At 48.8% G+C, this 26,666-nt stretch overlaps 1 protein-coding gene across 2 annotated transcripts in view; it reads right to left on the bottom strand.

The window, feature by feature from the left end:
* DOCK11 (dedicator of cytokinesis 11) overlaps positions 1-21,761 on the bottom strand; it is a 167,437-nt gene extending 145,676 nt beyond the window's left edge. For both annotated transcript variants that reach the window (XM_060270268.2, XM_060270269.2), the window contains exon 1: positions 21,568-21,761. In XM_060270268.2, the coding sequence (XP_060126251.2) occupies positions 21,568-21,669 (102 nt within the window). In that variant the 5' untranslated portion in view covers positions 21,670-21,761. The remainder of the gene's footprint in view (positions 1-21,567) is intronic.
* Between the last annotated feature and the right edge of the window lie 4,905 nt (positions 21,762-26,666).

The raw sequence follows: 26,666 nt of genomic DNA, 5'->3' as shown, positions 1-26,666 counted from the left end.
ACAGTGATCACTTGGGCATTGTCTTGACTCTTAATACTGGAAGCCACTTGGGGCAGAGACCTCTCCTATGCTTTGTGAAACACCAGTGCACACTGATGAAACAGCATAAATAACCATTACGTGTGCACACGTTAAAAGCAGTGCAAATCGCTCCTGCACTCTGCAAATGTGCTTGGATTCTTTTAGACCTTTGCTATAAAATAAAGTTATTAATAACTCTTGTGTGTCTTTTGCGTGGTACTGGCTCTAATATCAGAGGGAGCTTTGATTCAACTGCAGCAGAAACCAAGGCGATACAGTTAAACTGTAGCTGCTCTCTCTCTTCCTTGACGAAATGGGCATTCTTAGAATTCTTAGGGGTGGTTAATCTGCAAAAAGGAACAGATTTAGGAGTCCAGTTAAAAGGTCTGCCACTATTGCATTCTCAACAGCCTCCTGAGCTGAGGCAGCAATCCTTCTGCAAAAGGAGAACTACAGAAGAAGGACTGGCTGGGTTCACATCCTGGCCCTTTCAGCTCCTGATTCCCCTTTAGCCAGATGCATTTATCCTATATAATAATGTCCATGTTGTCCCTGCGTCCAGATGTCCCGTGTGTCCCTGGGTCACTGCGCATGTGCCCCAGGGATACAGGGATTGGACAGCAGAGACTGCGCGCGCGCACTCTCCCCCCACTCTGCCTCCTCCAACCGCCGCTCCCGCCGGGGTGGAGGCCGGCGAAGGCCTCCTCACAACCCTCCCTGGCCGTGAGGAGCGGCGGTTGGAGGAGGCGGGGGGGGAGAGTGCGCGCGTCCTTCCTGTCGGCGGCTGGGGGAGAGGAAGGAAGGAGGAGAAAGCGCCGCTTTCTCCTCCTCCGTTCCTGTCCCCCTGCCGCCGACAGCAAGGACGGGTCCCAGGGTTCGGAGAAGCGCTGCGCAAGCGCTTCTCCGAACCCTGGGATGTCTGCTTCCTGTCGGCGGCTGCGGGAGAGGAACGGAGAAGGAGAAAGCAGCGCTTTCTCCTCCTCCGTTCCTGTCCCCCTGCCGCCGACAGCAAGGACGGGTCCCAGGGTTCGGAGAAGCGCTGCGCAAGCGCTTCTCCGAACCCTGGGATGTCTGCTTCCTGTCGGCGGCTGCGGGAGAGGAACGGAGAAGGAGAAAGCAGCGCTTTCTCCTCCTCCGTTCCTGTCCCCCTGCCGCCGACAGCAAGGACGGGTCCCAGGGTTCGGAGAAGCGCTGCGCAAGCGCTTCTCCGAACCCTGGGATATCTGCTTCCTGTCAGCGGCTGCGGGAGAGGAACGGAGAAGGAAAAAGCAGCGCTTTCTCCTCCTCCGTTCCTGTCCCCCTGCCGCCGACAGCAAGGACAGGTCCCAGGGTTCGGAGAAGCGCTGCGCAAGCGCTTCTCCGAACCCCAGGATTCTAGCGCCCGTTATTGAACGGGCTGAAAACCACTAGTATGTTATAAATGTTAAGCAAGGTTTCTAAAAAGAAAAATGGAATAGCCAAGGAAGATGGTACATTATCGCTAAAGATGCTGGAGATTAACTCAAGGCACAGTCTAAACACAGCAAGACCCTGTTGGATCACACCAATGGCCTGTCTAGTCTGGCATTCTGTTCTCACAATGGTCGACAGATGCTTGTGAGAAGCCTGCAAGTTGGTTTGGAGCACAATAGTCACTTCCCCTCCTGTGTTTTCCAGCAACTGGTATTCAGCAGCACTACTGCCTTTGACTGTGGAGTCTGAGCAGTCACCCTGGCTGGTAGCCATCGATAGCCCCTTTCCTCCTCCGTGAATTTGCCCAACCCTCTTTTAAGGCCATCCAAGGGGATGGCCATCCCTGCCTCCCGTGGAAGTGATTTCCACAGGTTAACTATGTGCTGCATGAGGAAGGATTTTCTTCTGTCTCTCTTGAATCTTCCAACATTCAGCTTCATTGAATATCCCTGAGTTCTAGGGTTAAGAGAGAGAAACTTTCCTCTATCCACTTTCTCCATGGCAGGCACAATCTTATAAATTTCTATCATGTCACCTCTTATCTGCCTTTCTCTTGAACTAAAAATGCATTTATTTAAAGATATACAGCCACTTTCTATCTAATGCAGTAAAAGTCAATGCGGTGCTTTCCAGATATTTCAGACACCAACTCCTAGCAGCCCCCGGTCAGAGATGATGGGAGTTGCAGTCCAAAGGTATTATAATTTTAATGATTTTTCAAGAAAACATTAACACATCATATTTCAACAAAAATTAGGTTTTCCCCTCCTCCCCACTCCTTCTTCCCACTCCCAAACAACCTGAACAGAACCCATCACTATAGATACATTTTTTTTTTATTTTAAGCACCACATTTTGATTATACGAAAACGTCCTGCCAAACATCCCCATTTGGGTGGCCTGTACCTATGCTCCTTGTTTGAGGCAAATGAACTGAAGTGGAACCAGTCATGGTAAAAAATAATTGGATTTATTATGTTATCTTCTTTCTCGGATTTTGCTGGTCCATTTCTCCACCAGGATTAAGTCTTGAACATTTGCAAACCAAACTTCAAATAGGCCAGCAGTCCAAAGGCATTTGAAGCCCCCCTTTGACCTAGCCTTGTTCTAAGCCATTCCTAAGGCAACTTAGAAGAGGGCAAATTCATGCAGCTTCTGCTCATTCGCAGCTGCAGGTGCTCCGTATGCCATCTGGGGGACTGAACAGCAGTGTCATCCGTGCACAGCCAATCAAGCTCATTATGGCACCTAAAAAGAAGCTCAAAAAACTAACAAAAAGGGAGGGAGGGAGTTAGGGAGGGAAGACTACACCAGGAGTCAGCAAACTTTTTCAGCAGGGGGCTGGTCCACTGTCCCTCAGACCTTGCGGGGAGCAGGCCATTATTTTGGAAAAAATAAATAAAATGAATGAATTCTTATGCCCCACAAATAACCCAGAGGTGAATTTTAAATAAAATGACACATTCTACCCTGTTTCTCATATTTTAAGACATACCCATAAAATAAGCCATAGCAGGATTTTTAAGCATTCAAGGAATATAAGCCATACCCCGAAAATAAGACATAGTGATAGGTGCAGCAGCAATGCCGGCTGCGGCAGGAGGAGGAAGAAAAAAAATAAGACACCCCCTGAAAATAAGCCATAGTGTGTTTTTTTGAGGAAAAATAAATATAAGACATGTCTTATAATATAAGAAACACGGTACTCTTGTAAAAACACGCTCATTCCCGGACTGTCCGTGGGCTGGACTGAGAAGGTGATTGGGCCGGATCCGGCCCCCAGGCGTTAGTTTGCCTACCCATGGATTACACCAGGGATGTCCAAACTTTTTTCAAAGAGGGCCAGATTTGATGAAGTGAACATGCGTGAGGGCCGACCACAGTTGTTGACCTTTTTTAAGAATTGAAGTTGTTGAGCTTTTTAAAGGATTTTTACCCCAGGAAATAAACTGCCACAGGGGCCGGATTAAACTGACTCATGGGCCAAATTAGGCCCCCAAAATGGACTTTGGACAGGCCTGGACTACACCATATGGGTGAAGCAGGAGGTGCCAGCATTCACATTAACATAGCAAAGAGGAAGTGATGAACTCTTCAGCGTTCCGTTTGTGGACAGATTTCAAAACCATGTACCAAGTATTTCTATGCCAGAGCCACTCTAATTCAAGCCTTAGAGAGTGTGTTTAAAAAAACCCAAAAAAAACCTCCACCCAATCTTTTAGTCTTCACAAAAGCTTTCTAGCAAATTACATTCCTTAATAGGATGCTAATGGCAGATCAAATAGCAGGGGCTTTTGTGGATTGCAAAAAAATCAAGGGGAAGAACATCACCACCCTGAACACTTGGGTGAAACAGAGTTTGCCCCCCCTCCTCTTCTTAAATAAAGGTGATTTTATCTCACTGTTACTGGAAGGCTCAGGCATGGTCATTAAGATGGAAACTGATCTCCCTAATCAGTCCATGTATAGCTATGGGGATGAGGCAAATGAACCCAAACCAAATAGAACAACCCATCAAACATGGCACATCTTAAGTGGAACTTCAGGTCTACTGCTGCCCCACAAAAAGCTTTGCTACAGAGGCAGACAATTAACGCTTCCCTGTGGATCCTGCTTCCAAAAGACACACAGGTTGCAACCTTCAATGTAAAAGCTGATCCTTCTCTGGCAAAAGGGTACAGAACCCTGCTCTCAGACAGAGCGGGCATCTCAATTGCATGCTTTTAGTTGCTAACAAAAAAGCAATTTATTCCTGACTCTCACTGCACTCAGAGACAAAATACCCGCCCCACGTGCTCCCCACTCAAAGGCCTGAAAATGGATTCGCTGGAACAGCTGGAAGGCTTCCATTGCACAGGCAGCCTGGAATACGCATCTGCCATCACATCTCTAGGCAACCCTCTATGTGCAAAGAATTTGGAGAAAGCTACAAGTGGTGCACATGGGTGGGTTCCAGCTACAAGTGGTGCACATGGGTGGGCTCCCAGACCTCGGTCACCAGAGAGTACAGAACACCTGTGGGAACTCAATTCTTAGAGTAGAAGAGAGTGGGAAGGTCCAAGAACCAAATTTGTAGCTCTCAGGTGAGGCACTGTTGGTGCTCACCTTCAGGAAAGAGGCAGGCTGGAAGATCAAATGTTCCTGAACTTCATGGTGCTTCTCTCAGGCGCTTCCCCCAGCCAGATATGCACTGCAGCTGGCTCCTTACACAGCAACGGGCAGAAGTTGTGACAGCACCTCGTTCTGCTGCAAAATCTCTTGCTCGGACTCTGAAGTCTCAGTCGGACTCCCCTCTCCGGACGCCATTCGCAAAACTGCCCTGAAGCCATTATGGGCCCATGGAATACTTTGGGTGCTCCAATGGTGAAGGAGGGGCTCAGTGGCCAAGGACCAGCTGCTTAGATAGAGCATGGTGGTGATTAAGGCCAAGGTTGCAGGTTCGACCCCCCATTTGGGACAGTGCACATTCCTGCACTGCAGGGAGAGCAGGACAAGATCCTCAGGGTTCCTTCCAACTCTACAATTCTATCATTCTATGACCAGGCAGCTGAAAGGACTGCAGGGGTGACACAGCCCCTTACTGGTCTCTTAAAGAAGAGCTACTGAACATGGCTTGGCCAGTGGCTGAGCGCTACAGCACCTGCTTTGCATGCAGAAGGTCCCCAGTTCAATCCCCACCCTCTCCAGGTAGAGCTAGGAATGTTCCTGCCTGAAACCCGAAAACAGTGGTTTATCCAAGTATGGATAGGGATGGTTTCTGTAATATAATTAAGTAGAGACTGGCACCCCTGCATGCTGTGCTCATCCACCAGTCTACCCCTTTGCCCTCCCCCAAACCTTATGAGCTCCCTCCTCTTACAGCTTGCACTACTCCCGCCACAGCTTGCCCCATTTCTCCCTTACAGTTTGCTCCAAGCCTCGGTTCTTTAAATTTCCCCATCCCCTCTGTGTTAAAACAGCTCACTTGAGCCAGCAGATCATTCCTCACACTGCAGTGATAGGCAACCTGGCGAGCAGCGTGACAACACACTACATTTTTATGTATAAGGGAAGATATGATAATATACTTTTGCATATTATTTTAACTATGCCTTTTTAAGTACACTTTCTACCTAATACAGTGGTACCTCTGGTTAAGAATTTAATTCGTTCCGAGGGTCTGTTCTTAACCTGAAACTGTTCTTAACCTGAGGCACCACTTTAGCTAATGGGGCCTCCTGCTGCCACCACGCCGCCGGAGCATAATTTCTGTTCTCATCCTGAAGCAAAGTTCTTAACCTTTAGCGGAGTTTGCGGCGTTTGTAACCTGAAGCGTTTGTAACCTGAAGCATTTGTAACCCGAGGTACCACTGTAGATGCCTTTTTCAAGAGAACTTTGCTGCAAAATCCGAAGAATCCCAGGTGTTGAAGGACAGGGTCTATTCAGTTTGCATATTTGAGAAAGTGCAAATTAAGGAGAGCCGCATTAAAATGCAAATCGAACCAAATTTCTCTCCCTATGCCCACTTATCCATTCTGAAGGAAATCAGCCCTGAGTGCTCACCAGAAGGACAGACCATGAAGCTGAGGCTCCAATACTTTGGCCACCTCATGAGAAGAGAAGACTCCCTGGAAAAGACCCTGATGTTGGGAAAGATGGAGGGCACTAGGAGGAGGGGACGGCAGAGGGCGAGATGGCTGGACAGTGTTCTTGAAGCTACAAACATGAGTTTGACCAAACTGTGGGAGGCAGTGGAAGACAGGAGTGCCTGGCGTGCTCTGGTCCATGGGATCATGAAGAGTTGGACATGACTAAACGACTAAACAACATGCCCACGACCTACCAGGATTCTACACCCCTGTTCAGGAACCAACACAAATTGACCTCTGTGCAGTCCTCCCCCTTATCTATCACCATAAATCCCAGAGAGTCCTGCTTACGTTCCAATCTACAAGAATTCCCACTATCTTATTACGAAGGAAAGCATTTTTGTTTCGCTGTGGGATAACACCAACAAGAGTCTTTATAGACCCTACGCCTAAACCCCTATTGTTGGAGGCAATAACCAAAGAGGGCTCAAAATCTGCTAATCCTGATCCACCAGTGGATGACGGAGTGGGTGTTCTACCTCAGGAGAAGAGTTATGTGGCCTCCGCTCCCCTAACAAAGAACAATGACCATCCGGAAAGTGGCCTGACACCTCCAGAAGAGATCGAACTCATTGCCTCATTTGCAAATTTACCAGTGGCGGAACAAAAAGAAATTATTAATAGGCTGGAATCGCTTAAAATCCAACTTATTAGGAAGCTCAGCACCAGAACACCCACATATAGCGAACATGACATCCTAGAAGAACCAGATCATATGGATCTCGAAATATCTAATGCTAAATGTATGTCGGTAATGGAGGATAAGATACAACCCCAAGAAGCAACTACCAGCCCTTCCCTCCAAGCAGAACAACCTGCCGTGCTCTTAATAGATTTACATGACTTACCCTCGATAAACATACCTGAAGAAAGCAGCACACAACAGGAAAAATCCCCTTCTACACATTCATCGATGCCAGACCTGGAACCTTCTTATAGCACTGACCAAACAAGAGAAGAGGTGCCATTGCCAAGCTTCCCAAATAACCCACTCGCCCAGCCTTATCCCTCATTGCGGAGTATTATGGATTCAACAGCAAGACCAGAGATGGAACTGATTGAAGATCCAACAGGCCACACAAATCAAGTAGTCCAAAAGACCAGTAACAGGCCACAGAGAAACTGGAGGGTACGAAAATCGAACAAGTACATAAATTTAAATATTTAGGAATTTATTTTCAATATAATTTAGGGTGGAAAGTGCAAGTTGAATACCTTCAAAACAAGACAAAAGCCCTATCGCACTCCCTCCTCCGTTTTTTTCTATTCTGAGGGGGCCTTATTCATCCCTGCGGCCTTGAAAGTATATAGCATCAAAGTGATGGCTACAATAGCCTATGCTGCCCCTTTATGGGCCGCCTTTGCAAATATCTCACCTTTAGAGTCGCTTCAAAGCCAATTCTTACGCCAACTTCTAAAATTACCAAATGCGTAAGTAATGCTGCTATTCACTTAGAAATGAAGATCCCCTCAGTGGAGTTAGTTTTATGGAGGCGAGTTTTGATTTATTGGATATCCCTGTGGCATAAACTCCCGAACCACTATCTCATTCAAAGCATGTGGCGGGATGACTTCACAAATTTGTGGACCGGAAAAATCCATGCCAAATTGCTGTCCTACGAGATCTCGCCCACTGAATTCCTCAAACTGGATCTAAATGCGGCAAAAAGGTGTGTAAATCAAAGGCTGGATGATGCGGAGCTATACCGAAATTTCTTAGCTGGCGGTGGAGTCTGCTTGCCGTTAAATATCGGCATAACCCCTATTTACCGTGCTCCGTCCTACTTAACATCGCTTACGGCCGCGTCTCACCGATATGCCTTCATTAAAGCTAGGTCTCTTCAATGTGTGCTTGTGAACAATGTGTGCTTGTGACAAGTCTCTTCAATGTGTGCTTGTGAAATTAAAACATCTGAATCTCTACACCATGTTATGTTCATCTGCCCTATGTACAGTTCGGCTCGTGCTAGTATACTAAACTCCATAATCCAGCCTATGGCTGACAAACCAGTTGACCTACAGCTTGCCTGGGTTCTTCAAGATGTGGATCCTTATATTACTCTACAGGTTGCTAAATTCCTAACAGCCGTCCTCTCGTACAAGAGACGGAATGGAATGTTAGCTGATTATTTATAGTTATAAGAATTTTCTATAATGACATCAGATATTGATTTTAGCGTAGTGCCTAAATTTTTAATCATAATCTTAAACTTTTCTTTTTGAATTGTTAATATTTGTCCTTGTGAGCTGTGAATTGTGTTATATTATTTGTGGCTTGTACGAGTCCGCTGTTTTATTTGTTTTGTTTTGTTCTGTTGTGTTGTGTTTTATGATGGGCGTAAAGCCGAATAAACATCTTTGCTTTGCAACATGCCCACTTATGGCTAAAAACGACTCTTGCCAACATCCAAGGATGGCTAGCACTGTCCAAACCCAGAGCAAACAGGGAGAGACAACCCCTTTCTCTTTAGCCCCTTGATTATGGCCTGCAATGCTTTTGCAAAGTTTTTTGCAGATAAAGTCGCTCAGATTCGGAAGGAGGTAGACTCCACAGTGGGAGCAGGGCCAGGGCAGGAGAGTGCTAGAGCCCTGTCTAGTCATGTTAAAGGTAAAGATAAAGGGACCCCTGACCATTAGGTCCAGTCGTGACCGACTCTGGGGTTGCGCGCTCATCTCGCATTATTGGCCGAGGGAGCCGGCGTATAGCTTCCAGGTCATGTGGCCAGCATGACAAAGCCGCTTTTGGCGAACCAGAGCAGCACACGGAAATGCCATTTACCTTCCCGCCGGAGCGGTACCTATTTATCTACTTGCACTTCTACGTGCTTTCAAACTGCTAGGTTGGCAGGAGCCAGGACCGAGCAACGGAAGCCCACCCCGTCGCAGGGATTCGAACCGCCAACCTTCTGATCAGCAAGCCCTAGGCTCTGTGGTTTAACCCACAGTGCATGGGATCAATTCCAATTTGTTACCTCCGAGGATGTGGACAGGCTGCTTGGACGAGTGAAACCGACCACCTGTCTCCTTGATCCTTGCCCATCCTGGCTAATAAAAGTCAGCTGGGAAGGGCTGGGCGATGGGCTCCACGGGGTGGTGAATGCTTCCCTCTACGAGGGAGCCTTCCCAGACCCACTGAAAGAGGCGGTCATTAAACCACTTCTTAAAAAAACATCTTTAGACCCGGCAATATGGCCAACTATCGCCCAGTCTCAAATCTCCCATTCTTGGGCAAGGTGATTGAGTGAGTGGTTGCTGAACAACTCCAAGCACAACTCCAAGGAAGAAGCGGACTGTTTCGATCCCTTCCAATTGGGATTCAGGCCTCACTATGGGACTGAAACTGCCTTGGTCGCACTGGTCGATGATCTCCAGCGAGCTAGGGGCAAAGGTGAGAGCTGTCTCCTAGTTCTGCTGGATCTCTCAGCGGCCTTTGACACTATCAACCATAACCTCCTTCTGGACCGTCTAGAGGGGCTGGGAGCTGGGGGCACTGTCATACAGTGCTTCCGCTCCTTCCTCCTGGGCCGTGTTCAGAAAGTGGTGGTGGGGGATGAGTGTTCAGACCCCTGAGCTCTCACTTGTGGGGTGCCTCAGGGTTCTGTCCTCTCCCCCATGCTTTTTAACATCTACATGCAGCCACTGGGAGAGATCATCTGGGGGTTTGGGCTGGGTGTTCACCATTATGTGGATGACACCCAGCTCTACCTCTCTTTTAAATCAGAACCAGTGAAGGCAGTGAAGGTCCTGTGTGAGTGACTGGAGGCGGTTGGAAGATGGATGGCGGCTAACAGATTGAGGTTGAATCCTGACAAGACAGAAGTACTGTTTGTGGGGGACAGGAGGCGGGCAGGTGTGGAGGACTCCCTGGTCCTGAATGGGGTAACTGTGCCCCTGAAGGACCAGGTGCGCAGCCTGGGAGTCATTTTGGACTCACAGCTGTCCATGGAGGCACAGGTTAATTCTGTGTCCAGGGCGGCTGTCTACCAGCTCCATCTGGTACGCAGGCTGAGACCCTACCTGCCCGCGGACTGTCTCACCAGAGTGGTGCATGCTCTAGTTATCTCCCGCTTGGACTACTGCAATGCGCTCTACATGGGGCTACCTTTGAAGATGACCTGGAAACTACAACTAATCCAGAATGTGGCAGCTAGACTAGTGACTGGGAGTGGCCGCCGGGACCACATAACACCGGTCCTGAGAGATCTACACTGGCTCCTAGTATGTTTCCGAGACCAATTCAAAGTGTTGGTACTGACCTTTAAAGCCCTAAATGGCCTTGGTCCTGTATACCTGAAGGGGCGTCTCCACCCCCATCATTCAGGCCGGACACTGAGATCCAGCACCGAGGGCCTTCTGGCGGTTCCCTCATTGCAAGAAGTAAGGTTACAGGGAACCAGACAGAGGGCCTTCTCAGTAGCGGCACCTGCCCTGTGAAATACCCTCCCAGCAGATGTCAAGGCAATAAGCAACTATTTTACTTTTAGAAGACAACTGAAGGCGGCCCTGTTTAGGGAAGTTTTTAATGTTTGATGCTGTACTGTTTTTTAATATTAGGTTGGACGCCGCCCAGAGTGGCTGGGGAAACCCAGCCAGATGGACGGGGTATGAATAATAAATTATTTATTTAGTTTCTTATTTATTATTCTGGTTAATGTTTTCTGCCTCAGGACTAGCTTCATCGTTTGGAGCAAACGCAGCCAATGCCGAAAAAAAACCACCAGACGCTCACTAATGACTAGCAGAAGCATTCCAGCAGGCAGTTTCCCATCTAGTGAATGTGGAAAAGAAAAAAGGACAGAGCTAAGTGGTTGCTTTCTGTGACAAAAGAGAGAACTTTTCCAAGGGCCTCAGCAGATGCTTGCCAATTCTGGATCTGTAGTGCCGCCTTCAAAACTCCTTGCAAGGATTTGCTCTGTCTAGGGGAGGGCTGGGCTCCAAGAAGCATTCACTTCCCCATATCAGCAGCACAAAACCCAGGCCAAGTGGTGCCACCAGACCCAAGCAAGCTGCCCTGAGTTTATAGTTCCAAGATACAACGAAACCCCCAGAGGCAAGCTCTCCATGCATGTGTATGGAACCTGCATGCCTCCAGGGGTCATTGGGACTACAGCTTCCTTCAGCCCCCTCCAGCATGGTCAGTGGTCAGGGATGATGGGAGTTGTAGTCCAACAACAGCTGGAAGGCCACAAGTTCCCCAGCCTGGATTCAGATGATTTCCCCTCCTTTTGACAGTTCAGAAGAGCTAGAAACGCGTTAAAAAATAAATTAAGGTTCAATCAACACCTGAAGCTGTTTGAAATCCTGCATTGCACAACTGGTTAGCTCAGTCGGTAGAGCATGAGACTCTTAATCTCGGGGTCGTGGGTTTGAGCCCCACACTGGGCAAAAGATCCCTACATTGCAGAGGGTTGGACTAGATGAACCTTGTGATCCCTTCCTGCTCTACAATTCTATGAAAGGAGAAGCTCAGAAGCCTCCTCCCCCTGGCAAAAAAAATGCTACCAAGAGATGGACAAACATTTTTTTACTCCTTTACTTTGAATTCATTGATTACTCTGTTCTCCAGGCAGAAAAGAAGCCAAATCACACCAGTTTTTTTATTACAAACCCACCACCACATGGCAAGGCTGTCCCTATAAAGAGCTGCCACCAGGTGACTCCCAGGCCACAGCCTGAAAAGGAAACTGAAAGAGGAAGGTCTCTAGCTGTTGTAAACAAACAGGAGCTGCGAGTCAAAGGGAAGCACAGGTTTCCCAGCACTTCTGCCTCCAGGGAATCCCAGTGAAAGCCCTTTCCCTAAGAGAAACACACACACTGGCTGATTAGCAGAGCTTTGGGTTCATTGAAATTAAGCTCTCATGAGGTTTCCCCCTCTAATGCTTGCTCTGCACCTGAACACCATTGCAACTGAAAGGGCCTCAAGGTTAAGACTCTGAAACAAGATTCTGATGTCTTAGCCTCCTGTGCTGTGCAAAGGGCACATCAATCTCAACTTTTAATGTGCTCTGTCCCTGGTCATCTCTATTTTTGCTGCCACCTTACCAGATGGCACCCAGAGATTTAACTGAAAGTGGAGAAGGAATTGGACTAAGGCAATTAAGTTATTAGCAGACAATGGGTTTCACTCCAGGCACAGCCCAGGGCCATATAAGCCCTCCAGCAAAGCCTATTGCCACAGGGGAAACCAGGGATGTGCCAATGAAACTGATCACTGCCATTAATTTCAGGCCAATGCAAGACTCTCAGGATAGAAGCAACCTGTGTAATTCTCAAAACAACCAGCAAAGTCAGCTGCTCAAAGGAGAGCAATGGGGTAGCTATCTAGCCTAGACAAAGACCAGCACCCAAGCCCAAGGCTAGGGAACCCTTTTCAGTTCAATGACTGCATTCGCTTCTAGGAAGCTTTTTGTGCCCCGTGTGTCAGTGGTGGGTGGGGCCAGAAGCAACAGTGGGCAGGGCAGCAATTGCTATGCACACACTCAACCCTCCCCCCCCCATCCTCCATCCAGAGTTTATAGGCACATGCCAGCCAGGCGAAGGTGCTCGGGGAGGAGCAAAGTGGAGTTGGTGAAGACTGTTGCCTGGGGGGAGCTCCAAGGGCCAGAGAGAAAGGCTTGGAGGGCCATTCTTGGCCCTGTGCCTCATTCACCACCTTGATCCAATGACTGCCCAGTGCAGTCAGAAGTCTTCCACCACCCGCCATCTGCAATGCTGCCAGGTGTGTTTCCCATCACAAGAACGATGGCTCTTTTGGGCTTCCAAAGCATGAAAGTCGCGTGTTTTGTCATCAAAACTAGCATTCCCCATGCATTCGTTTTTGCACAGGGCGCAATATCAGCATTTGAACATCACAATAACTAGCAAGGGCCACTCTGCAGCCCCCTGTTTAGGTGCTGGATCTGAGGTCTTATTGTTCACTCAAGCAGTTTGTAACTGAGCTGGCCTCTGTGGTGCCCATCTATTACTATTAATTAATTATTAATTACAATTATTAGCATTTATATCCCAACTTTCCTCCAAGGAGCTCAAGGCACCACACATGCTTCTCCCCCTCCTCACTTAACCCCAACAACAACCCTGTGAGATAAGCTAGGCTGGGATACGGCAACTGGCCCAAAGTGACCCAGTGAGCTTCACGGCAGAGTGGGGATTCGAACCCTGATCTTCCAGGTCACTGTCAGCCTTTTTCAAACTTGGTCCCCCGCTGTTGTTGGACTACTACTCCACTGGTCTTGCCAGCTAGGGTAGGTGGGAATTGTTTGCCAACCACAGCTAGGGACAAAAGGTTGAGAAAGACTGCTCTAACCACTACACCACACTGGGTGCAGTGTTGCAGTTGCCTTATTAATATTTTATTGGCTGGGCATTGCAGGGATTTTGTACTGCACATTGTTTTAAATTTTCTGGTTTTGTTTATTTTTATCTGTTGTATTACATCCTATAAGCAGATTCCTGCATCACATAATAAAGATGGTGATGGCAATGACAACACTCCAAGGCAGTTTCACAGCTACCTGATCCGAGGACAGAGGCACCTTTTAACAACCTCTGCACAACTCCTCCTGCTACTAAAGCTCTGTTGTGAATACGGCTTGAACTTCCTCGCTCTGCTCTCTGGAGTGAAACATTCTGGGCTGCAGCCAACAAGCAATGGATCAGGATTGGCTCCAGGAAGTCTGTTTACAGAAAACCATGCCAGAACCAGCTGGATCTGAGCCCTTTTGGTATCTGGAAAGGCTCGTGCTAGTCAGTTGTTTTCAGGGGAGGAGGGCAAATCGGCCTCAGCTGCCCCGCATCAGGAAGAATGCAGCTTTTGAATCCCCAGAGAAATCCTTGCAGTTGTCTCCTGTATTGCACCCCAAGGCAGAGAAACAACCAAGCCAAAGAGAAGGGGGGATGCAGGGCAGCCCCCATTAGGAAAACAGCATAGGGGGGCACGTAGGGATTTGTGTGGCATTTCAGAGACAAGAGTGCAGAACTAGCCAATGTGTTGCCTCCTCAGGGACTCCAACTCCCATCAGCCCCTGCTGGTCAGGGATGATGGGAGTTGGAATCCTGCAACAGACTGGCTCTATGGCTACAGTTGTTTGCTCCCCACCCCCTCCAGGGAGGGATCAAGGTCTGCAGATATCCCTCTCTTGCTTCTGGTCACACAGGTTGTGCAGGTTTTGAGGCTGCTGTAAAAGGGGGAAAAAACCTGCCACACTTATTGGATCAGAGATGACAAGGGAAATCAGTGTGGGCAACAGAGGCGACAGTACGTGCACTATAACGCTTTCAACGCTGAGAAAAACCCAACTGGTTCTCCTCTCCAGGCTCCAGAACAGCCTTTGCTCTCCTGGTGCCCTCCAGATATTTTGGACAGCGACTCTCATCTCACCCAGCCTTTTGTGGCTAACAGAGATGATGGGAGTTGTAGTCTAAAACTTTTATTTTACTTCATTTTTATCCCTGCATTGTAGGGGGTTGGACTAGATTATGATTGGGGAGCCCTTCCAGCTCTACAATTCTATGATTCTATATTCATAGCCCACCTTTTCCTCCAAGGAGCTCAAAGTGGAAAACTTGATTCTTCCCGACTCAGAATCATAGAGTTGGAAGAGACCACAAGGACCATCCAGTCCAACCCCCTGCCAAGCAGGAAACAGCATCAAAGCATTCCTGACATTTGGCCGTCAAGCCTCTGCTTAAAGACCTCCAAAGAAGGAGACTCCACCACACGCCTTGGCAGCAAATTCCACTGCCGAACAGCTCTGGCCTTTGACCATTTTGGTTGCCCTCCTCTGGACATTTTCCAGCTTGTCAGTACAGTATCCTTCTTGAACTGTGGTGCCCAGAACTGGACACAGTACTCCAGGTGTGGTCTGACCAGATACAGTGGTACTATTACTTCCCTTGATCTAGATGCTATACTCCTATTGATGCAGCCCAGAATTGCATTGGCTTTTTAAGCTGCTGCATCACACTGTTGACTCATGTCAAGTTGGTGGTCTACCAAGACTCCTAGATCCTTTTCACATGTACTGCTCTCAAGCCAGGTGTCACCCATCCTGTATTTGTGCATTTCAGGTTTTTTTGCCCAAGTGTAGTACTTTACATTTCTCCCTGTTAAAATTCATCTTGTTTGCTTTGGCCCAGTTCTCTAATCTGTTAAGGTCATTTTGAAGTGTGATCCTGTCCTCTGGGATATTAGCCACCCCTCCCAATTTGGTGTAATCTGCAAACCTGCTCAGGATGCCCTCAAGCCTATCATCCAAGTCATTGATAAAGATGTTGAATAAGACTAGGCCCAAGACATAACCCTGTGGCAACCCACTAGTCACTGCTCTCCAGGATGAAGAGGAGCCATTGATGAGCACCCTTTGGGTTCGGTCAGTCAGCCAGTTACAAATCCACTGAATGGTAGGATTGTCTAGGCCGCATTTTACCAGCTTCTTTACAAGAATATCAGGGGGCACCTTGTCAAAGGTCTTGCTGAAATCAAGATAGGCTACATCCATAGCGTTCCCTTCATCTACCAGGCTTGTAATTCTGTCAGGCTGACTGGGCAGTAATTGTTTGGGTCCTCTCTTTCCCCCTTTTTGAAAATAGGGACAACATCTGCCCTCCTCCAGCACAATTTAATCCCACAGCAGCCCTGTTAGGCAGTGACTGGCACACTGGCAGTGAGCTTCATGGCTGAGTGCAAATTTGAACCCTGGTCTCCCAGGTCCTAGTCTGACACTCTAACCATTACACCACCACTGCCCTTCTCGCTGTTCCGGAGCCACAGTGAGCAGGAAGGAAGCCAGAGATGGGGAACCTTGCTGAGTCACTTTAACGAAGATGAACGATAATAAGCATCATGAAAAGCAAGATGCGAAAGCTTGCTGAGCAGCACTCCAATGGCCAAGCCAGGCATTCCTCCTCCAGCCAACTGCCGCTATTCTGGATTTGTTCTTTCTGACCACAAGAACTGCAAAGTTCCTTGACTCTGTTACCGAAGGCTGGTTTGGCTTCTGACTCTGCACCCACCGTGGCTGCCTCTTTGTTTCCAGGCAGCGCCCCTGGGCTGAAAAGGAAGCCACACTCTTGTTTTGGTTGCTGCTGAGCAATCCAGAGTGCATGATCTTCACCAAGACAAAACAATCTGTTCCAGTTGTTCTCGTCTGCTTTGCTGGAAACACAAGTTGCACAGTAGGGAGGAAAGAAGCAAGCCAGCCTGAAATCCCTAAATGACCTAGGATCATGCCTGCACCTGCCCACCCAGCTGTCAAAACAGCTCATTTTCTGTGTTGACTTGACCATGGGATGTTTGCGAGGTCTGAATCAATGGGGCAGAGGTGATGGGGGTGATCCAGACCTTCAGGGAATTAGAGCAGAGGAGTCCACCTGCTGGATCAGGCCATCAAAGTCAAGCACCCTGTTTGCACCCTGGCCCAGATGCCCCAGTGGGAAGCCTTCAAACCAGGCCTGAGTGCAACAGCATCTTTGCTCATTCATGATTCCATGGCACCAGAGGCATATTGTCTCCAGCATAGGAAGCAAATGGCAGCTGGGTGATGTCTGGATTTCTTGCATTAAGTGACAGCAACACACATAATGAAATGATTTACTGAAGGAATCCTTCCTGAACTGTGCTGTTTGGGACTGTGGGTTGTGCATGAAGGAGGAGGAGGATGGGAATCCCTTTGAAAAAAGCCATTCTATGCAGAAATAAATATACAGAACTCTTTTGAATGTATAGCTCTAGGACATTACACAGAGATGTTCCTGGCTAAACTTCATCCCATATGTGCCTGAGGGGGCCAACCTATAAGGAGCCTTCATTACATGGGGGTTGATTCAACAGTCCAGCCCCCTCCCTCCAAGCCGCAGCCTGGAGGGGCACATCCTCAGAAGACTCTACTATGTGGTTTTGATGGCCAGGCAGATAACTGTTTGGGTTTTGATGGCCTTAGCCAGCTTCCTAGTTTGCACACTATATCAGCAGCAGCAAGTCCCTTTATTTCTAATGCCCTTTGCTGATTAGAGGTCACTTCCTTTGCAAACCGACTGGATTGTTTATGGATAATGAGCAGAGAGATCAACCAAGAAAGTATAATGTTATAAACAACTAGTGTAATTCAGCCCGTTGAATAAACGGGCGCTAGAACATCCCGGGGTTCGGAGAAGCGCTTGCACAGCGCTTCTCCGAACCCCGGGACCTGTCCTTGTTGTCGGTGGCAGGGGGACAGGAACGAAGGAGGAGAAAGCAGCCCTTTCTGCTCTTTCCTTCCTCTCCCCCAGCCACCGACAGGAAGGAGACATCCCGGGGTTCGGAGAAGCGCTTGCGCAGCACTTCTCCGAACCCCTGGACCTGTCCTTGCTGGACGCACACACGCGCTCTCCCCCCCCCCCGCCGCCAACGCTCAGTCCGGCTGGGAGCAGTGGTTGGCGGCCGCAGGGAAACGGTAGGTGGGGGGTGGGGAGAGAGTGTGTGTTTGTGTGTGTGTGCAGTCTCTGCATCCAATCCCTGTGTCCGTGGGGCACATGCGCAGTAGCGCGGACACAGGGAATCTGGACGCAGAGACACTTGCACTTTATTATATAGGATGGTTGCTCCCAAAATCTAGGCTGAGCATTGTAGTAGCTGATACCCCACCCTGATCCAGGCACCCTACATAACCCAAAGATTTCCAGTATTGGGTGTGCAGGGTTACATTCTGACATGGGTCTCTGCAGTAAGCGGGCCTGGCTTCCATTATATTTGTGTACTTCCAGGTTTGAAGACTGCAGGGGGCAACCTTTGAAGGGCAACAAGGGTTCTGACAAGGAGCCACCTGATCAGAGCTACACCAATACACATCTGCTTCACTGGTTGTCGGTTTGATTCTGGGCTCAATTTAAGGTTTGACCTCTGTCCCACCACATGTGCCCATCTGCAGGTCTTGCTGTCGGCCTGTTCATTCGTAGCACCAAGGATTTGTAACCGACTCCTGAAAAAAGTACTCCGCTGCACTACTGCCAGTGGGCTTAATTTATTATGGATCTGCTGGTGGTTTTTGGCACACAAGTTAGATTTTAGGCTGAAGCTTGCTCAAGCTTTGATTTTATGTAAGCAACCTTGTTATACGGCTGCAAAAAAAATGAAAAAGGTGGGAGATAAATAAACAAGCCAAGACACCAGATCAGGGTTTATGGCTCTGTTGTAAACAATTTAATCACTTGATTTCAGCTGTTTTCAGTTACTGGATTTTTGTGTGTGGTTGGTTATGCTTTTAAACAACCTTAACCCCTGGGGTCACTCCAAGGCCATAGATCTAAAAATACTTCAGCCTGTCTTCTGGGAAATTTATCCAAATGGGCCTAATTGTTACAACTGTTAATGACATTGCTCCTCTTGGGCAGAGATGACTTGGCCACTGGACTCCATGCTCTGGTAACTTCCAGGCTGCAAGGGTGCTGGAATGCACTCTCTGTGGGGCTGTGCTTGAAGATGGCTCAGAAACTTCAATTGGATTACATTTTCATTTGCTAAAGAAACTTCAGTTGAGTTCACAATGCGGTGGCTGGGTTCCAGTTAGATATCACACAACCCCCATTTTGAAACAGCTGCACTGTTTCATCATTTTGTTTCCAGGTCCAATTCAAGGTGCTCATCTAAGTGTGGCATAGTGGTTAGAGTGTCAGACCAGGACCTGGGAGATCAGGGTTCAAATCCCCACACAGTCATGAAGCTCACTGGGTGACCTTGCAGTCAGTCACAGCCTCTTCACCTACCTCACAGGTTCTTTTAAGGGATTAACTGAGGAGGGGGTGAACCATGGACTCCTTGAATAAAAAAGTGGATTATGTATGTAATAAATAAACTCTTCTGCTTACCTGTTTAAGAAAGCTGGAGGGGCCAGCCAGATGGAGATGTCAGTCATCAACCTGGCAACCAGAGATCTCCATTTGGTTACAGTTGGACCTGTGCCAGTTGCAAAACACACCTGGCTCCTGGCTAATTTCAAACACTGGTGGCAGCTCCTGAGTTTCTCCCCACAGAGATGTGCCTGGCACCTTCATTATACAGCTCCTGTTGAATTCTGAAGATGCATCTCTTTAGCCTTTATTTTTAGGACCCACTTATTTTTTGTGATTGTAAGTGTCCCCCCCCCACTTTCAACATTGTGTTTCACCCTGGGACTCTAGGATGAAGGTGGGAGATAAATTATAACAACACTGATATAGTAAAATAGGCCGCTTGAGCTCGTTTTTGTGGAGAAAGATTTCTGTAGTTACAGCCACATCTACAAGCACCAGCACTTCCCGTCTCCTGGCATGCCCATAGGAAACAATTTGCTGTCTCTTCAGCTCCTCATATTTCTGCTTTCTGAGAATATTTCTTCCCATAGAGCACAAATCCGTATGGTGAGGGAACAGCATGGAAAACAAATCTCAGTGATACTTTGCACACACTTCAGAAGGCAGGCCTCAGAGCATCCAGCTCTACCAAAGACTCACAAGCGGCCCTTGGCTGCTTCTGAAAACATCCCACATCTGCCAGCGGAACAAAACTCAGTTCCATAGCAGAGAGAGAAAGGGTGTTCAGCTTCCACAAAGGCAGAAACCAATCTAGCCCTGTGAGGTAGACTCAGCATTAACTAAAAACCTCATAACTCTGAGGCCCTGTGCCACCAAGTTACGTCACAACACACCTTTTATTTACAATGCCATTAAAAAAAATCTCTTCCAGCTAAAACGTGAGGCTGTAATATATAAGACACAAACATTTCTTTGCCACTTTGTTCCTGGCCCAAACTAGCCGGGAACATACAAGCAATACTGTATGTGCAGGTCTGGACTTTGCAAAGAGCGCCAATCATTTTCAATAATATAATAATACTAATTTATTATTTCTACCCTGCCCATTTGTTTGGGTTTTCCCAGCCATTCTGGGCTGCTTTCAACAGAACATTAAAAACAGAATAGAACTTCAAACATTAAAAACTTCCCTAAACAGGGATATAAAGCTTCTAGCTCTCATGTTTTTTTTCTTTTTAAAAAGCAGTCTTTTAAAAGCTGCAGCTTGCTCTTTTAAAAAAAGTACTCTCCTAGCCCTCCTGCTTGAAAATACAGGCTTGAAAATGAGCAGGAAGCGTCAGATAGCTAGAAGAATGGCAGTTGAATGACGCGGCTTGGAATGGTGCATCCTGGGAGGAGAGGGTGGCAATTTTGACCATAGTGCATCCACATGGTGAGCACAGGAGAACCGATTGCATAGACTACACTGATCCTGCCAGCTGTGGCCACTAGACACTGGGGCAGCTCAATCATGACTCTAAGAGGATCTGTTTGGGTGCTTTCCTCAAATCAAAGCAAATCTCCAGGCATCCCTGGCTTAATGCACTTCCTAGGCACAGCTCAAACCATCTCTGTTGCTCCTGGATGTTGGCATAAACCCTCAGGATGGTTGGCATGTGTGTTGTTTTAGCAAGACAACATGGCAAGGGTCTGGTTGCACTGTAGGAACACAACCTAAGGAAAGCCTCACTACAGGATCAGGCCCAAGGGGCCCCATCTAGCCCAGCATCCTGTTCTCATCGTGGACAACCAGCTGCCCCAATGACAAGCCCAAAGCAGGACCTGAGTGCAAAACCGCTCTTCCCACCTGTGCACGCAAGACATCTCTGAAACAATCCTGGGAACTGTAGCTTGGCCACAGAGCTACAATTCCCAACACCCTTAACACCCCAGGATTCTGTTTTTGGTTGGAGCGGAGAAATGTGCTCTAAATGTACAGTGTGTGTGAACGCAGACCTGACACTCTGCCTGCCCTGGACAGTGGAGGGGGAATAACATAGCTATAGGGACTGGCCTCATCACCCTCAAACCACCACCATCCTGCAGACCAATCTCCAAATTCCAGCTTGGCCTCCTACTCTCTGCCCGACCCAGTCTGCAAAGGGAACAAGCTGGCATCTTCCCTATGGGGCGCACAGCTGGGCTCTGGGTTCCTATGCAGCAAACATTTGGTCCTTAGGGCTGGACCGGCAACTAACATGCTAAGCCTCCTTCTCCTCCACGCCCTAGGAAACCTCCTCCCTCTCCTCTTCTGGGTGCTGGGTGGAGCCTTCCTTCCCCTTCTGATGGCGGAGGAGCGGCTTAGAGCTGGCCCGAACGAGGGGGCCGCTTTCCTAGCCACCGCGGGAGCCCACCACCGATGTAGCTGGTCTCCGCCGTCCTGCCCAGCTGCGCGCAGCCACGCCCCCTCGCTGACACCAGCTCTCCATCCTCGCTTCACTCCAAACCACCCGGACCACTTCCCGCCGCGCGCTTCACACCCCGTCCCTCCTCTGCCCACCAGCTGCCTCCCGAGGCCCAGCAGCAGCAGCAGCAAAAGAAGGCCGCCTCTGGGCATGCACAGAAAGCGAGCCGGTGGCTCGCAGGAAAGAGGCGTGAACGCACGCCGCAGGTTGGAAGCTACTCGGCGTGCCCCGGAATTAAAGCCCGGCTCCTTACCAGCCCCGGCGAGGCGCGCACCGCCTCCGAGACGCTCTGTCGCAGCTCTGCTGCTGTGCCCGGCTTGCTCAGCCGCTTCGTGAATTTGCGCACCTCGGCCATAGCTGCCTTCGGGCAGCAGAAGCAGTAGAAACAGCTGCGAGGACAGCCCTGAGTCCGAGCTCGCCAGAGGGTCCGGCTCGCCTCCCTCCCGCCCGGGCGAAGGAGGAGCTAGGGGCTGGACCAGAGCAGCCCTCCCCGGCTGGAGACAAAGGAAGGAAGGCGGGGGGGCAAGGAGGAGAGCGCAGCAGACGCGAGCCGGGGCCGGCAGGGAGTAGCACAGAGGGGCTGGCGTAGCCCAGTTCAGGATCTTCTCCGCATCTTCCACAGGACCAGCTTTCCCCCCTCTTAGACCGGGTCAGCTCAGTATCGCAGACACTGGCTGGCAGTCGCTCTTCGGGGTTTTCAGGCGGGGGGGGCATTCCCAGCCCTACCTGGAGATGTCGCTGTGAAACTGAACATCTTCCGCTGAGCTGGGATCCTTTAAGAACACAGGGAGCTGCCTCAGACTTAAGTCAGAACGTGAATCCACCCTGCTCAGTATTATTTATGCCAGGGTTTCCCAAACTTGGATCTCCCGCTGTTTTTCCGACTACATCTCCCATCATCCCTAACCACTGATCCTGGTAGCTAAGGATGATGGAAGTTGTATTCCAAAGCAAGCTGGAGACTCAAGTTTGGGAAACAGGGCCGGTACTAGGGTTTTTTGCGCCCTAGGCGAGATCACCTTCTGCCCCCCCCCCCCAGCCAATCATATTTCAAACATGAGTATATATGAGTAGGCATATATAGTATTGCACTGTAAGCCGGCCCTTCTCTCACTTTCCTGGGAGTAAGTCCCATTGGACTCAGTGAGACTTACTTCTGAGTAGAAATACTTGAACACACGTTTGCTTTTTAAAAAATTTGTGGGTCTGACTTTCGAGTAGACATGCTATCAGCAACCCGATAGCAAACACCTACGTGCGGCATCTCTCCATCCTACGCGAGCTAATTTTGGGGAAAGCCCCCCCCCTGATTTCCACGGGCCGCCTCTCCCATTGGCCCTTTCTGCCTGAGGCTGCACTGAGCCGGCCCCGCACACGAGGTGGCACTTCGAGGCCCCGTCTGGCAGCCGTCAGGGGCTGGGAGGCAACGGAGCCAAAACACCGCACTTGCACTCAGGAGCAGCAGCGGCATGGGCAGAGAGGCGGCTTCAGAGGCTAAAGGTCCTTAGAGCTTTAACTCTTTAATTTAACTCTGAGAGCTTTAATTTAACTCTGTGCCGCCCTATATTGACTATATAATTATGACTGTAAGAAACACTTGCCAATTGCTGTGTTGGTTGCAATCTCCTGTAATAAGGCTTCACAAGCCGCTGATTTCTCTGCCAGCACAATCCTTTGCTCAGCAAGTTTCAGGTTGAGCTCATCCAGCCAGCTTCTTTAAGTTTGTCTAAAACCACCCTCCCGTGGTGGTGGCTGTTGAGAGCTGCGCTCGCCCCGCATCGTGACCCGGCCGGCTTCCTTTCCGGCGGGTCAGCGCTGCCTATTGGCGGCCACCAGGCACGTGACAATGCAAATCGCCCTTCTTGTCGCTGCACGTCGCGGTACACCAGCCAGCGTCTCGCGGCACACTAGTGTGCCGCGGAACAGCGGTTGAGAAACGCTGCCTTAGAGCGAGTAGTGGCGGCGGCGCAGCAGCAACAGAAGGAGCAGCAGCGCCCGCGGGAGCCTTTGCTTTGTCGCCAAGATGCCAGCTGTGTCGAAGGGGGACGGGATGTACGGGCTGGCTGTCTTCATCTCCAACATCAGGAATTGTAAGCGCGACAGCCCTGGATGAGGCTGGCCAGCGCCCCCTCCATTTTGGCCCCCTAGGCAACTGCCTAGTTCGCCTTAATGGACGCACCGGCCCTGTTGGGAAACCAGCCGCCAAGACTCCAGGACTTCAGGCAGGGAGTCTTCTGCAGCAAAATGGATGGTCTACCTAAGCCACAGCCCTTCCCTCCAGAAGGGGAGGGCTCAGTTTCCTGCCCCTGCAAGAGACTTGCACCCAAAAACGCACCCTTGGAAGGAAGTGGCTTCTGCCTGTCACAGCAAGCCTCTTTCCTATCACAGCACTTTTTAAAAGGGTGGTATAGAAATTTAATTCTTAATAATAGTGATAATGTATTGTGTTAATGCCAATACAAGGACCTACCTGATGCTGTTGAGCTGCTGTTGAGCCTCTGCCAGCAAGTGAGGACAATACTGGGCTATATGGACTAATGGTGTGACTCTTCCTGTGCTCTTCAGGGAGCCTTAAAAAACAAAGCTTTCTCCAAATGTTAAGCAAATCATGAATTTCCACCAAACTCTCCTAAAGTTCTAGCTATGGCAGAAGCATCCTGTGATCTGAGCATAAGAGACTGTGCATTTTTCCAAAAGCTCTGTTTCATTTCATTTTGGACCATGTATCTTCTCTTCCCCCGCCCCCTAAAAACCACTACCTTGTCAGTGCTTATGACAAGGAAGTGATGTGGTATAGACTGAATTTCCTGCTCACAGTTCAGATTTCAGTTCACTTCCCCATTTGTCTTCATGCTTTTTTGTTGTTGTTTAGCTGTTTAGTCATGTCCGACTCTTCATGACCCAATGGACCAGAACACACCAGGCACTCCTGTCTTGCACTGCCTCCCGCAGTTTGGTCAAACTCATGTTCGTAGCTTCGAGAACACTGTCCAACCATCTTGTCCTCTGTCGTCCCCTTCTCCTTGTGCCCGCAATCTTTCCCAACATCAGGGTCTTTTCCAGGAAGTCTTCTCTTCTCATGAGGTGGCCCAAAGTCCTCGTGCTAGGCTAGGGAGTGGCACAAAAGGAAGTGTTAGTGGCAGCACCTATCATCCTAATGGAAGCTTGGCTGCCACCTCTCAAGCGCAGGGCTCTCTTTGTGGTAGCCCCAGCACCAAATGCTCTGCCCAGGTCCTTTGCTGTTTCACTCTTTCTTCCTTTTGAAGCATTGTTTCCTATAGCATGGTGCCATATACCAAGTCAAATGATTGGTTCATCACTGACTTGTTTTCCACGATTTGGGCAGGAGACTTCCCCAAGTCCTAGCTGGAAACACCAGGGATTGAACCTGGAACTTCTGCATGCAAAGCAGATGCTCTTTCACTGAACCGCCCTGGAAGATGGTATTCCAGTGTCCTAAATATCTAAGAGCTGCTGGATCAAAAGCCAAACCAAGCCAGCAGGCTGCCATAGCAGCCAACCTTTTATCTACAGTGGTACCTCTAGTTAAGAACTTAATTCGTTCCGGAGGTCTGTTCTTAACCTGAAACTGTTCTTAACCTGAAGCACCACTTTAGCTAATGGGGCCTCCCGCTGCAGCCGCATGATTTCTGTTCTTATCCTGAAGCAAAGTTCTTAACCTGAGGTACTATTTCTGGGTTAGCAGAGTTTGTAACCTGAAGCGTCTGTAACCTGAGGTATCACCGTACAGAAAGCCCAAAAGCAGAATATGAGCCCAGCAGTACTCTGCAAACCTGCAATTCCCAGCAACTGGTACTTATAGGAGTATTTCCTGACACTGGGAGTACAGCATAGTCATAGGCAATCTGTATCTCCTGTGCAAAGGTCTATACCACTTTTAAAAACCATTCAAGCTGGTGGCCATTAAAATAAATCCATCTCCCCATCACCTGCTTAGAGGGTATGCAAATCAATATGCGTGTGCACACACATCAGGTGCAGATAAACACTCCCTTTTAGATACCCCAATAGTTTAAATTGAAATCTCCTGTTTATAGAAATTGAAACTCAATTATTCTTGTCACATCTTTAGTGGCTCCATAAATACCTTGTTTCTAGAGTAATTTTTAAGTATCTAATAAACCATAGCACTGTGTCTCTCCTTAGAACATTCCATGTTTTAAACTAAGCCAGAGGTTTTCAACCTTTTTGAGTTTACAACTCCATTGACCAACTACATTATTTCTGCAGCTCCCATGTGGGGCTCAGGAGTCCAGTTATGTCACCCTTTGCCTGCTGAGCTGGCAGCTTCCTCTCCTTTCCTCTCTCCTTGGAAGCTATATGGGCAGCTGCTATCTATCCCTGGTCTCTGAGCTGCCCCCCCCCACCTCAAAGAGAGGTGCCTCCCAGAGGAGGGAGGGAAGGAAAGAGGGACAGAGGCATTCATAGAATCATACAATCATAGAGTTGGAAGAGACCACAAGGGCCATCCAGTCCAACCCTCTGCCAAGCAGGAAACACCATCAAAGCATTCTTGACATATGCCTGTCAAGCCTCTGCTTAAAGATCTCCAAAGAAGGAGAGTCCAGCACACTCCTTGGTAGCAAATTCCACTGCCGAACAGCTCTTACTGTCAGGAAGTTCTTCCTAATGTTTAGGTGGAATCTTCTTTCTTGTAGCTTGAATCCATTGCTCCATGTCCGCTTCTCTGGAGCAGTAGAAAACAACCTTTCTCCCTCCTCTATATGACACCCTTTTATATATATCACCCCTTAACCTTCTCCTCTCCAGGCTAAACATACCCAGCTCCCTAAGCCATTGCTCATAAGGCATTGTTTCCAGGCCTTTGACCATTTTCGTTGCCCTCTTCTGGACATGTTCCAGCTTGTCAGTATCCTCCTTGAACTGTGGTGCCCAGAACTGGACACAGTACTCCAGGTGAGGTCTGACCAGAGCAGAATACAGCGGTACTATTACTTCCCTTGATCTAGATCAGGCATGTCCAACAGGTAGATCGTGATCTACCAATAGATCACTGGATGTCTGTGGTAGATCACCATTAGATCACCGGCTCCCCCCCCAAAAAGCCCTGCACCCCTAAAAAATGGGGCTTTCCTCCCTAAAAAAGCTCAACAACTTTGACATGAACCACCAAAAACAGGGTTTTCCTTCCTAAAAAAAGCTCAGCATCGCTTTCCTCCTCCCTAAAGAAGCTGAACAACTTTGACCTGAACCCCAAAAAATGGGGTAGATCACTGCCAGTTTTTAACTCTGTGAGTAGATCGCAGTCTCTTGGAAGTTGGCCACCCCTGATCTAGATCAGGCATCCCCAAACTGCGGCCCTCCAGATGT

Source organism: Zootoca vivipara, chromosome Z2 (assembly GCF_965207765.1).
Source record: "Zootoca vivipara chromosome Z2, rZooViv2.hap1.1, whole genome shotgun sequence".
Taxonomy (NCBI): domain Eukaryota; kingdom Metazoa; phylum Chordata; class Lepidosauria; order Squamata; family Lacertidae; genus Zootoca; species Zootoca vivipara.
This window is presented reverse-complemented; position numbering and strand designations above follow the sequence as displayed.